The 11,817-nt window shown below is 47.4% G+C and overlaps 1 protein-coding gene across 2 annotated transcripts; it reads left to right on the top strand.

Annotated features, from left to right (window-relative positions):
• The first annotated feature begins 2,295 nt into the window (after window positions 1–2,295).
• On the top strand, window positions 2,296–11,386 carry sapcd2 (suppressor APC domain containing 2). 2 transcript variants are annotated; one of them, XM_037485355.2, is made up of 6 exons: window positions 2,296–3,285; window positions 5,682–5,815; window positions 8,754–8,900; window positions 9,069–9,170; window positions 9,813–9,920; window positions 10,012–11,386. In XM_037485355.2, exons 1-6 carry the CDS (start codon window positions 2,502–2,504, stop codon window positions 10,138–10,140), a joined length of 1,404 nt encoding a protein of 467 aa, XP_037341252.2. In that variant the 5' UTR covers window positions 2,296–2,501; the 3' UTR covers window positions 10,141–11,386. The 2 variants fall into 2 exon arrangements, with proteins under 2 accessions (XP_037341252.2, XP_037341251.2); XM_037485354.2 differs by having other exon boundaries at window positions 2,299–3,285; window positions 9,810–9,920.
• The last annotated feature ends 431 nt before the right edge of the window (window positions 11,387–11,817 follow it).

An 11,817-nucleotide genomic window follows, 5' to 3' on the forward strand; every position in this document is an offset into this window, starting at 1 on the left:
TTGAGCGTTGAGTAGAGGCCCGTTGAGACATTCAAGATCGGTGGATAATCCTCATGGAAATTTAAAACTGCAGCCAGTAGTGTTTCTGCAGAAGAACTAAAAATAGCTGTAAATTTCATTTTTTAATAACACTGAAAAAATGTGTAGACAGGATATTTTTGTTTTGTTAAACCTCTCAACAAAAGAAAGACATGCTCACAATTACAAGATAGTTTGCATGTGTCAACACCTTAAATCCTGCACAGTGCTGTGAAACAATCGAGTCTTTGAGGCTGTAAACACAAGCGGCCAAAGTCCGAGCTGAAGAACGCTCACTAATTCTGAGAAACGCAGCTCATATCAGGGAAAATGTTTTTTTGCAGTGTTTGTAGCAGAAGAATGTGTAAAGGCCGACTTCATTCAGGGACGATACAGATTTAGCTTTGCTTCACTCTTCGTCTTTTTCTTCCCCCATCTTTGTGCAGCCTGAGCTCTCACTTTATTTCTGGCACTGTTATTCAAATCTGAACCAACACTGCCAACACCCCCCCCAAAAATAAAAAAAATAAAAACCCAAAGGCTCTCAGACTCTTTGTCACATGCACACTGATGCCGCTGAGACCGTAACAGAGAAAGAGAGATAATGAGACATAAAGACTGTGTGTGTGTGTGTGTGTGTGTGTGTGTGTGTGCGCGCGCGCGCGTGCCTGCGTGTGCCTGTCCAGTGGAGCCGAGGATCTTTACATCATTGAAATAAAGAGCGCAGCATGGACACGCGCGGCTCTCGCCGCTATGGCTGCAAACTGCGCGTCAGCGCGCGAGTCTGTGCACGTGCGTGACAACGTGAGACAAGAGGGATGAGGAGAGCCGGAGTGAGGCCTCAGCGGTCTGACACCGCGGGTCAAGGGACCACCGCAAATGGACAGTGAAGTGTGTCGCTTCCTGAATATCCGACTCACTTCCTGTCTTTGGTTTGTTGTGTAATCAAGCGAGCCCGGAGATTTAAAAAAAAATGCCCCCAAAACAAACAAATTCTGCTCTGAAACACAAGTATCGAGTATTTTGAACATCTGATCTATTTGGATCTTTTTTTTAGCCCGGAGTCACAATCAATCGCCACAAATTGACACGTCGACGAGAGCAACTGGTGTGTGATTGACTGTCAGAGGCTACGAGCGATGGGATTTATTGATCGCGTGTCCTCTCTTTCAGCCTCGGACTGCACTATGTTGTCATTACTGTACTGTCTTCCTCATGCACCAACCGCCAAGTCACTTTCCATGTATGTCTAACATATAACGGCAATAAACGTTTCCTGATTGCTGATTCCTGGTAAACCACAGGTGATGAGAGCTTCAAGTCTGGGCAGGTCACAGATGAACACGCGGTCCGTGCAGGGACAAAGAGCTGCTCCCGTGTGACTCATCCCCGGAGAAAGGTCCCTGTCTCCCTGATTTGATTCGTAGCGCAGGGACGAGGAATGCTGCTCCAATGGCTGAGAGAGAGAGAGAGAGAGAGAGAGAGAGAGAGAGAGAGAGAGAGAGAGAGAGAGAGAGAGAGACAGGCGGATGATCAGAGAGTCTTTGGAGGGAGAAAGAAACACAGGGACCACTTTATTTTGATAGGATTATTTACTGTCATTGTGGTCACTCAGCCCGGTTTGGGGGTAAAAAGGGAGGGGGTTCAGGGAGTGTTTAATGTAAGCAAATCCAACAATAGGTTTTATTATAATAGATTTAAAAATCAAAGACTCGTGTTTTCAAAATAAGCTTATTGAATGAGCACGTGTGATTTTTTAAAGGAACTCAAAAAACGATGTTTTGTATCGTGTGATGACAAACACGTTTTTTCTGAGCTCCACAATAACCTTCGGATTGGACTTGATTCTTTTTCTACTGTGAAGGTGTCTTTATTATGCCCGAGAAGTGTAGATGGGCTACTGGGGAAAGAAAGCACGAGTAAAACACATGTTCCTTTTTGGGTCGAGCATAATGCAAATTAAAAAAACGGTTTTAACAACAAAGAAAATACAAAAGAATATTAGACTTTAAGTTTTCACAACATGACTGCTAGTTGCATTAGTTTCACTTGGCCCGTGTGTTACTACGACATTCGTACAGGAAATGATCAAATCACGGTGCTGTATGCTTCTGTTAAATTACCTTTATTGAACATTTTATTATTTTTAAACTTGAGCCTCGTCCGGCTTGGACCAATAAGCGCTGAGCGCGTGCACGCCCCGGCCAATGGCTGGTGTCCGGGACGCTCGCGCGCAACCGTTTGAAGGGCGGTCCTCTCCAGAAGAAAAGGAAAGTATCGATCACAGATCGATGGGGCTCCATCGGGAAGGACGGTTAAACGCGGGGATTTGTTTACACTAAGAAGCTGTATTAGGAGGTGTTTAGTTGCTCAGTAAGTGCGCATTCTTTTTTTCTTTATTATTGTATAAAGTTCGCCAACTTTTTTCGTTGCGTTTCTTTTTCTTCTCGATCGATTAGTCGTGGGACATTTCCATTACACTCATGGCTCTGATAGCGACCGATCAGAGCTGCAAACTGAACGAGACGTCGGCGATTTACGCGCGAGTCGGACCGAGAAAAGACGCGTACCAGGGCGCCGCGGAGGGCTTCAAAACCGCACGGATGCACCCGAAGGAGGCGGAATACTCCACCGATGGCCTCCCCAAAGCCTTCCTCCACAGCCTGAGGACCCTGTTTGACATCCTGGATGACGGCGGACGGGGCTATGTCCACATCTCGGAGATCGAGAGCCGCTGGCAAGGGGCAGACACCCGGGCTCTGCCCCGCGGCGTGCTGGGCTGCCTCCGGCGGGTCACCCCGCCGCACGGCTGCCTCACCTTCGAGCGCTTCGTGGCCGGGCTGCGGTACTCCATGCTCAACCCGGAGCACAGCGCGGCGCACCCGCAGCGGGGGCCAAGGCAGCCCCGCAAACCCGCCCCGCTGTCCGCGTGCGGGGTCGGGATACGGGTCGAGAACAAGGTCCGCCCGCTGGGGCCGAGCAACGTGACCAACACCCGGCAGCACCGGGCGGCCTCCCTGCAGGGCCGCGTCGGGCCGAAGGAGGAGGAGGAGGAGGAGGGGTGCGGATACCCGGCGTGCGGACCGGGCCGGTACGGCGGGGTCTTCGAGAGGTCCGCGCGGGGTTTGGAGCAGACTTCTGTCGCCGCGGGGGGCGGCTGTTACCGGGCCGACCCGGGACACGCCACCGAACCCACACAGCCCCAGCAGAACCGCGTCAGGGCCATCGAGTCGTTGGCTCTGGAGGCACCGCAGCTCCAAGGATCAAGTAGGTGGAAAGAACGTTATGAATGACGTGAATGAAAGTGTCTCCTTTACATGTCGATACAAACCAAATGTTGTTAATAAAAAATAAAAGATACAAACTTCATCAGTTCATCCACAGTTCGAGTTCAGTTGCTGTCATGCAGGTGGATGTGCATCTCACCACTTCATCACACTTTTGTTAATTGGTAACAAGGGCTGCAGAGATTATTGAGTTATTTTCTGTCGGTTATTATTTCTGTAAAAGAGTCATGACATTGTGGAAACACCCAAAGCCCCGGAGGAGGTCTGTTAAATTGCTTGTTTTGTCTGACCGTCCAAAAGATGACATGACAAAGAGAACCGCACACCCGCATTACAGAAAGATTCATGTAAGGCATCAGCATTGAGTTAAAAGTAGAGAACAAAATGCACATACGACTTGAGCGAGCCGTTTGGTTGAATGCATAACCCAGGCCACTGCAGTCATGCCAGCTTCGATCTTACATTCCAATTTAATTGGATCCAGTGGTCCATGAAGTGCACAATGTCTGCAGAGGAGCCGCATTTGCATTCATCCAGAAGATGATCCAAGGTCAAGACGGTATATTTATAAGGGAGTCTTTCACAACTCCTCACTGGAGGAGAGAGAGTGAGGGGAGGGGAGGGGAGGTGGGGGTTCAGGCCAACAACAATTATTGTTGGGTTTTCAAGTGTCAGTGTTACGTCAGGCCCCCCGTTTAGCGCCTGTTTGTGGGTGGCTAGTTGAATAATTTCTCCACCCCCCCGGGTCAGGTCAGAGGTCGTGTCCGAAATATCCTGCAGAAATGTATCCCTTGTGGAGAGATTGACTCGTGGGGGGAGCACGGGTCACCCCCCCTCCCCCCTCCCTCCACGACCCCTCCGACCAGGGACCGGGTGATGGGCGTGAGTTGGTTGGAGGAGCTGCTGCTGCTGCGACATTTTGCCTGCTCCTTTATCTGGTTCTTCCAGGCTTTTCACCCGGATACAAACTCCCGTTTGATCTCGGTAAAAGCCAGGCCTGTCCGGAGCAATAAGAGTGACTCTCTCGTCTTTTTGTTGGCACAAGTTAAGGGAAATCTTAATGCTAAAACGTGATGATGACAACGACAGGAGCAAAAAAAAAAAGGAAAGGTTCCGTGAGAAGAAGGCTTTCTTTGTTCGGATTAACCACAAAAACTGTTGATCTTGAGGCTAAAGGGAGCAAATCTTGAGGCGATCTTTCCCGAAGGAGATATCTACGCACATAGCTCGGGGATGAGACAGTGTTTTGCAAAAATCACATGTTTTCAATATTACGACCGCACACTTTGTGCGGGGCACCCGCCGGCAGACCGTCAGCGTCCGCTTCTGTAATCTCTCGCATGCAGCCAAAACCCTGTTGGATTAGCGCAGATTACAGCAGAATGGCCTGGGCTCACTGACTCGCGGCGCTGGTGAAATCCTCCCCAACACGATACCTGCCTGCCGCTCTCACGCCATCAGGAGCTGCAGAGTTCAGCTAGTGTTATGATGGGAAATCCCTCAAAATCCACATCAAGAAAAGGGTCACAGATTCAACGCGGGATTAAGAGAGTCGGGCAGAGAAGTCTTTTGTTTTTCTTTGGAATAAGCGAGTCAGGTTTTAAAGTTTTTGGAATCGGCAGCTCGGGGGGGGGGGGGGATCAAAACATTTGGTGTTTTTAGTAGCCGTCTTGGAGCTTTCTGTCACATCACATGGTCTCCCTCGGACCCGCTGGTTGGCTAAAGGGGACGGACGTCTCACTCGGTCTTTCTCTGATGATAAGAAGGCAAACATTCAGAAAAGTGGAACGACCACCCACTGATATAACGACTTCCTTTATTTGATGTAGGTGGCTTTTTCTAGTACAACCTGTACGAGATGTTCCAGCTCGGATGCTTCACATATTTCTGTCTGCTCCACTGAACTTGCCTTCAGTCAAGGCATTTAACAAAGGGACTATGATTAAAGTTTAGCTTGGTGGAGTAAAGCGCCACCTGGTGGTGAACACCGGCCTCTCCGATGCCTCATCAGGCCAATTTATTCATCCTGTCTGTGGTAACTCGTTATTGTCTGTCCATAGATAGACTTTTTTTAAATCATATTTTGTAGGTTTGGGGACTGAAACTTTTACGGAATCCAATAGAAATCACTACACTAATTGTAATAAAACAAAATGTATATACTTTTAATCTTTTCTATGGGATTATGTTGCATGTTAATCTGCCATGTAACCATAGAAAGAAAAACATACCATGTTCTGCCTTCTCAATTGCCTAAATTATGAGAAAGAGTCCAACGTTTTCATAAAATATTGCCCAAAGTATGTTGTCCCTGCACTGACACCACAGTACACCATGTGAAATGGATTAAATCTGTGATGTTTCCCATTTCTCCAGCTGTTGTGAAAACCGGTTTACCGAGATCTCAGAGCGAATCGGCAACGGGATTAACTGGCGGCTCGAGGCGAAACGGGCGGAGTCGGGAAGAGCAGAGGAGGCATACCATAACCAACGGAGTGGATTATGGGATGGTTGGTACACACACACACACACACACACACACAATGTTCTACCTGGGCAGAGGTGTGGCCCCTTTGGTTTCGGGCTGAATCTCACGTTTCAGCCCGAAACGGGGCTGAATGTCAGTAATGTACACGCATGCACCTTTTCATTAATAACTGGTTGAGCGGCAAAGGAGGTCACGTGTCGACTTTAGTCATTCAAGGGTCTTCTGTGGATCCGCCCGGTGTCTTTTTTTTAACTTGTGACAGCCGCGCCCACCATTTTCAAACGGATTTCAACACCGTATGGTTGCAATCAGGAGGTTCTGTTAACTTGAAGTTATTCTGCAGTTGAAAAAGTGAGGTGACAGTGGTTGTAAGTGATCATTTTACAAGCAGAAATGTCTCGTTTCCGCTTCTCAAATGGCAGAATTAGCTTTTTTTCTTGGACTTATATGATGATAAATTGAAGATCTTTAGCTATTGGGATGTTGGTCTGACAAACCGCTTGAATGTAAAAAGTTAAATATCACCGTTGGCTCTGTGAAGTCATGATGGACAGTTTTTTTTAATGAAACTGCACCAGTTATTAAAACCAGCAGGATGTGTCAACCAAGGAACCACGTAACATCAATAAGGGAGCAACTCGGGAGGATGTTTTCATAGCTTTCAGCTGAACATTGAGGTATCCATTATCATTTTTGATTGTCCAACAGTATCAGACTAATCAGAGAGACCCAGTCGGCTCGGACTAAATCTCTGATGGTTTTCAGTGGGACTGCACATGACAGGGATTGAGACTAGTCGGGAAATATTTGATGTATATGGGAAAAGCAAACACGTGAACTGCTCGGAAAAAAGGTTTTCCAGTCGGGGCTCGTCTCTAGTTCCCTCCCTATTGGCCCGCCCCACCGCCCCCCCCCCCCCCCCTCCCCCTCCCCTCGTTCTGCACCTCCCACCCACCAGTCGGGAGCTCATGCCTCCCTTCACTCCCCGCCTCTCTCCCTCTGCCTCAGCGTTTCTCCCTCCAGCTCGCCTCCTCTCCCTCTTCTCTCTCCCCCGTCTGCGTCGCCGTCTCCGTCTCTTTCCCCCCCCCCTTCCCCTCTCTCTGCGTCTGGAGAGGCTGAAAGAACAGCTCCTTCTCCCCCCCCACACCCCCCACACCCCCCCCGGCCCTCCTCCCACCCAGGCCGGCCTTGGCCCGCTGCTGCCCTGATGGTAGCGAGCCGGGTCGGGCCCGGGGGCCTGATAGAAGCGGAGGGCCCGGCCTGGACGGCCGTGTTGGCCGCCTACACGACGGTCTTCATCCCCCTCAGCAGCAGCCTGTACAGCAGCAAGGCCCTGCACTTCTTCCTCTGGGTGAGTAGGGCGAGGGAAAGGGAGAGCGAGACCTTAAAAGGAGAGGGAGAGACGGGTGAAGGGGATCAGAGATGGTTATGCAATGAGTGCATTTTCAGAATTTGTTGAGGTATTGTGGAGCTTTCAGGGTTGGAACGGCGGCCAATTAAAAAGTTTAACATGCAGAGTGTGTGCTGGTTGTTTTCTCTCAAATGTGAGGAGTTATGCATTTTCTGTGTTTATACCAGTGTCATTGAACACCTTTTGAGTTGATCTGTGCTTTTTGTGTTGTTCTAAGATGTCATATTGTACAATTAATTGATAAAAAAAAAGAAAGAAAGTAGCTGACGGATCAATAATGGAACAAAACCCATCTCTCAGGGAGTTTGGGTCTTGTCGTTAGCTCTGTCTTGTCGAGGTGTTGTAGAGCCGCAGACATTCTGGTCTCATTTAGCTGCCTTTCTCTCTGTCGATAACTACTCATTAAAACAGAAAAACCCCGGGTGGTTTGCATGTAAACAGTTGTCAGAGCGCCTTTGTTTTTTCGGGGACTCGTACACGTCGTCGCTGTAGTTCACACGTTTCACGGCTCTTTGTGGCCGGGGCGGCCGTTGTGTTCTTTGTGTTTGTAACTGGCCCGGGCTCACGCAGCAGGTGTCACGTTATTGTGTGTGTGTGTGCGTGTTGTTGTGTGTATTCATGCCCGCTCATTCAGCACACAAACATACATGCACATACTTTTTCACCCGAGCTTTTCAGCCATTCATTGTTCTGCTGCGCTCCTTCTCTGTGTGACGCTCGTTTTTTTTTGTCCTCTCTCCTTTTCCAACACATTCAAGCAGCCTGACACCGGGTCATGCTTCATTCTAGACACCCCACCCCTTCGAGCCCCCCCCCCCATGCTCTCACTTTAAGGCTCCTTGGGAAAGAGCACGCATATTTTAAACGGGGTTTGATTTCAGACTCCTGAAACGCCTCGTCCTGATTTAGTTCACTTGGGCGACAGGTTTAATTTATTTTTTAAACCTCGCTGATCAGAGGAATGTACTGAGCCCATACACAGGGAAGGGGGGGGGGGGGGGGGGGGGGAATGACGGTTGGATAGAAAGCTTGACACACCAGGTGGCTGAATGCCAGCAGTGAGGCCTGGCCTGTGGCAGTGTGCTGCATGGACAGCCTGGTCAGCACAACTCAATGCAGCCTTGCTAAGGGTGGAACACACACACACACACACACACACACATCTTTCTTTCTCTTACTGAAGTGCTGTTTACCCCCATTCTTAGGTTGCCGCGCAGTTGCCATGACGGCGGGCTGATTGCGCCTCTAAACAGTGTTCGGGATGAGAGAGAGAGAGAGAGAAAGGGAGACTATTGACATGGCGCCATTGTCTCCGCCAGCACAAAAGAGTTTGCTGCAGATGCTCCTGTGAAAAGATGGGAGTTTGTCTCCCCAAAAATAAAAAAATCAACTTTAGATTCAATCATGGCATCTCTGTGGAAGCTCTCGTAGCGACGGCTAAGATAACGTTTTCTGCCTCACGTGGGTTTTGTTCGTGTTTTTTTTTCGCTTCCCCTTCTTTGTTTTACTAACAACCTCCACTTTTCATTTTAACTTTCAACTCACACAGTTGAAGCAGATGAAGGAGCTGGAGCAGGAGAAGGACTCCCTGCTGACGGGCCTGGAAGTGGTGGAGCGAGCCCGCGACTGGTACCAGGGCCAAATCCACAACGTCACAGAGAGACAGCGGCAGGTCGGCCAGAGCTCCCCCTCCACGGTCAGTGTTGACGTTTTTAGTTTTATTTTAGTGCAACGGACGACTGGATGACAAAAGTCTCATCGAGAAAATATATATTTCCAGTACGTGTGTAATAAAGAGTATTGAAAAGTATTGCAAAAAAATCACTTTTGGTTTTTCATGATCTTTTATGTTCTCTTCTCTCAGGATTTCTTCACAGAAGCCAATCAGAGTCACATGAACGTTCTAATACCCAAATTGCAAGAAGTCAACCGCTGTCTAAATGACCTTATTTCCTGCTCTGGGATTGTGAGTGTTGCCTCCACATTGACGTTTTTTCTCAATTTCTTGCAATGTTAATATAATGTATGAGTTATGATTCCAGATGTGCATATGCATTTGGAGGATTAAACAGATGTTTTGATACTTGGTGGCTGCTACGATCCATGCCGTGATTCACTGTAGCAAGATAACTAGAACTACACAATGTTTGATCAAATTGGATGTTGGAGACAGTGTGATCGGATCAATTATGGAACAATCTAATGTAAAATAACACCAGTATGCTCACGTCTTAAGTGATTTCATTTGATATTGTGATCAATGTTTTATCTGGAGGGCCTATCCAAATTAAATGTGTGTAATTAAAGAGAATTATAGAATACTTAAAAATATAATCAGATTTTTTCCATACTAGTGATGAATGGATCTAAGCATGGCAGTGGCATAACATTTAGTGAAGAAATCCATGTTGTTAAAAACGTGCTTATTCCCAGAGAGCCAGGTCAAATTTCAATGTTACACCTTCTTAACCTCAGCCTGTCTACAGTGTAACTGAGAGCAGATAAGTAGCGTTAGCTCTTAGCTCACAGTACCACAGTACCTACATCACTTATTTCACACCTGTACATCATGAGACTTTAAGACTCGTCCCGCTTTGTTTCCCAGCAGTCGTTTCCTTCCAGCTGTGCTCCGACGGCAGCTAACCCCCAGCCTCCGGGTCCCGCTCCTCCCCAAGCCATCCAGAGGCTGAAGGACCAGAACCGACTTCTCACTCAGGTCCGACGCGCGCTAACAGAGGGAGGGAGGGAGGTTCACCGCACTGTTGCCCAGTCACTCACTTCATTTCTTTCCCCTTCCTCTCACAAAGGAGGTGACGGAGAGGAGCGAGCGGATCGCCCAGCTGGAGCAGGAGAAGTCGGCGTTGATAAAGCAGCTTTTTGAGGCTCGGGCCCGCAGTGCGCAGGACACCAGCATCATGGACTCCACCTTCATCTGAAGACGGTCACACTCCAACCCCCCGAAACCCTTCCGATGTCACGGGGGAGCGCTTTCCAGCTGGGAATCGCTATGACGCCGCTCCGGAGCCAATGGACTGTGAAGCTGACCCCAAACCGGACCTCGCACACTCCCGAGATGCGAACCCGACGCCCCGCACAAACACTCCCAGCTGAGCGGGGAAAAAAAGACACTACAAAACAAAACCAGCGGGGTCTCGACAGGTCGCATCACTCCAACTCTTGCAGGATCACAGCAAGATCTCCATTCCCGATACCAAAAGACAGTTTATTTTTTATTTCTTTTTACTTCAGCTTGGGCTTCTGTTGGAATAAAATGCCACGTTCTCACAGTTTAATATGACAATACATCATCAGCTAAATTTGCTTGCTGTGACCTGTCAGCTTTAATAGTTTGGTACTTTGATCTTAATGATAATAAGATCCCCCTCTTCCGTGTCATTCAGTAATCTCCTTCCTTTTGATGTAAATTACAATATGTTAACCTGACATTAACTTTCTGGGTTTTATAGTGTTTCATTTTAAACGCTGACAGAATATAATTGCTCAAAAGAAACGTTTTCTATGTCATGGTAGCATGTTTAATATTAAGACGTGTTAGGTACTTAGATTTTTCTTTAAAGTTGAGGGAAAACAAGCGTTGAGAGGACAGCCTGAGAGCTGTAGAGGCGAAAGAGACGAGCGAAAGTTTGCACTTAGGAGAAGGCGGAGGAGGACTTGCAGAAGACGGTGAATGTGTCGGAGCGGGAGCTCATTGGTTGGGAGACACTAAAGAGAATCCCCTTTGTCTATCCAACGCTACGTCCCCTATATGTGTTTACGGTGGGTTCTTTGCATGGGTCGTAGTTTCAGCTCCAAAATAGAGATTTACGGTGTGAAACCTGCAGATTAGAAGAAATGTAAAAAAAAAAAAAACATTTTTGTCTTCTTTAGCAGGACGAGCCTGGAGACAGTTAAAGCCCACACAGCCACCCACAAAGTTTACAGGATCATTATTTAGTTAGTGGGTGGCAGTATTAAAAATGAACCTTGTAGTTACGTCACGGATTCTATACGGTACTGCTGGGATGTCTGCACGTGACATGCTGTTGATGTGTGTTTCCCACTTGTTTTGTGTCCTGCTGCTCAAGCTGCATTATGTGTGAGTGAAACTCTTTTCCTTCTGCTTTCCCCTGAGAGGACTCAAACTCAGAAAAAAAATTAAAACAATAAGAATGACCAAACTAGGTTCTGTGGCTCCTTGCTATGTGTTTTTCCCACTATCCAAAAGCTGCAAACACTACGTCCTTTTAAACAAAAACAATACATAAAAGTTAGGTCATTTTTAAGATTTCATATTTCTTGTCCTTCCTTCACAGAGAAGGACAAGAAATAAAAAAATCTTGCGACCTTTTCAAAATGCTTTCTTGATTTCTTCTTCTAACCATAAGGCTTCTTTAAAAACTTTTTTGTTCAGTTCAGATAAAGATCCAACCTAGACTATGCAAGTCACTTACCCTTCACTGCTTCCACGTTTTGATAAATAATAAAGTCATGCAATTGCATTCACTTTGGTTTAAACATAAAAAATACTTTAAATAACGCACTAGTGAAGTGCTGGTCTGTTCTGCTCAGTTGGGTTTTGGTTTCCTGTCGTGAATTAAGGAAACGTCCCTTGA

This window comes from Pungitius pungitius, chromosome 18, assembly GCF_949316345.1.
Source record: "Pungitius pungitius chromosome 18, fPunPun2.1, whole genome shotgun sequence".
NCBI classification, from domain to species: Eukaryota; Metazoa; Chordata; class Actinopteri; order Perciformes; family Gasterosteidae; genus Pungitius; species Pungitius pungitius.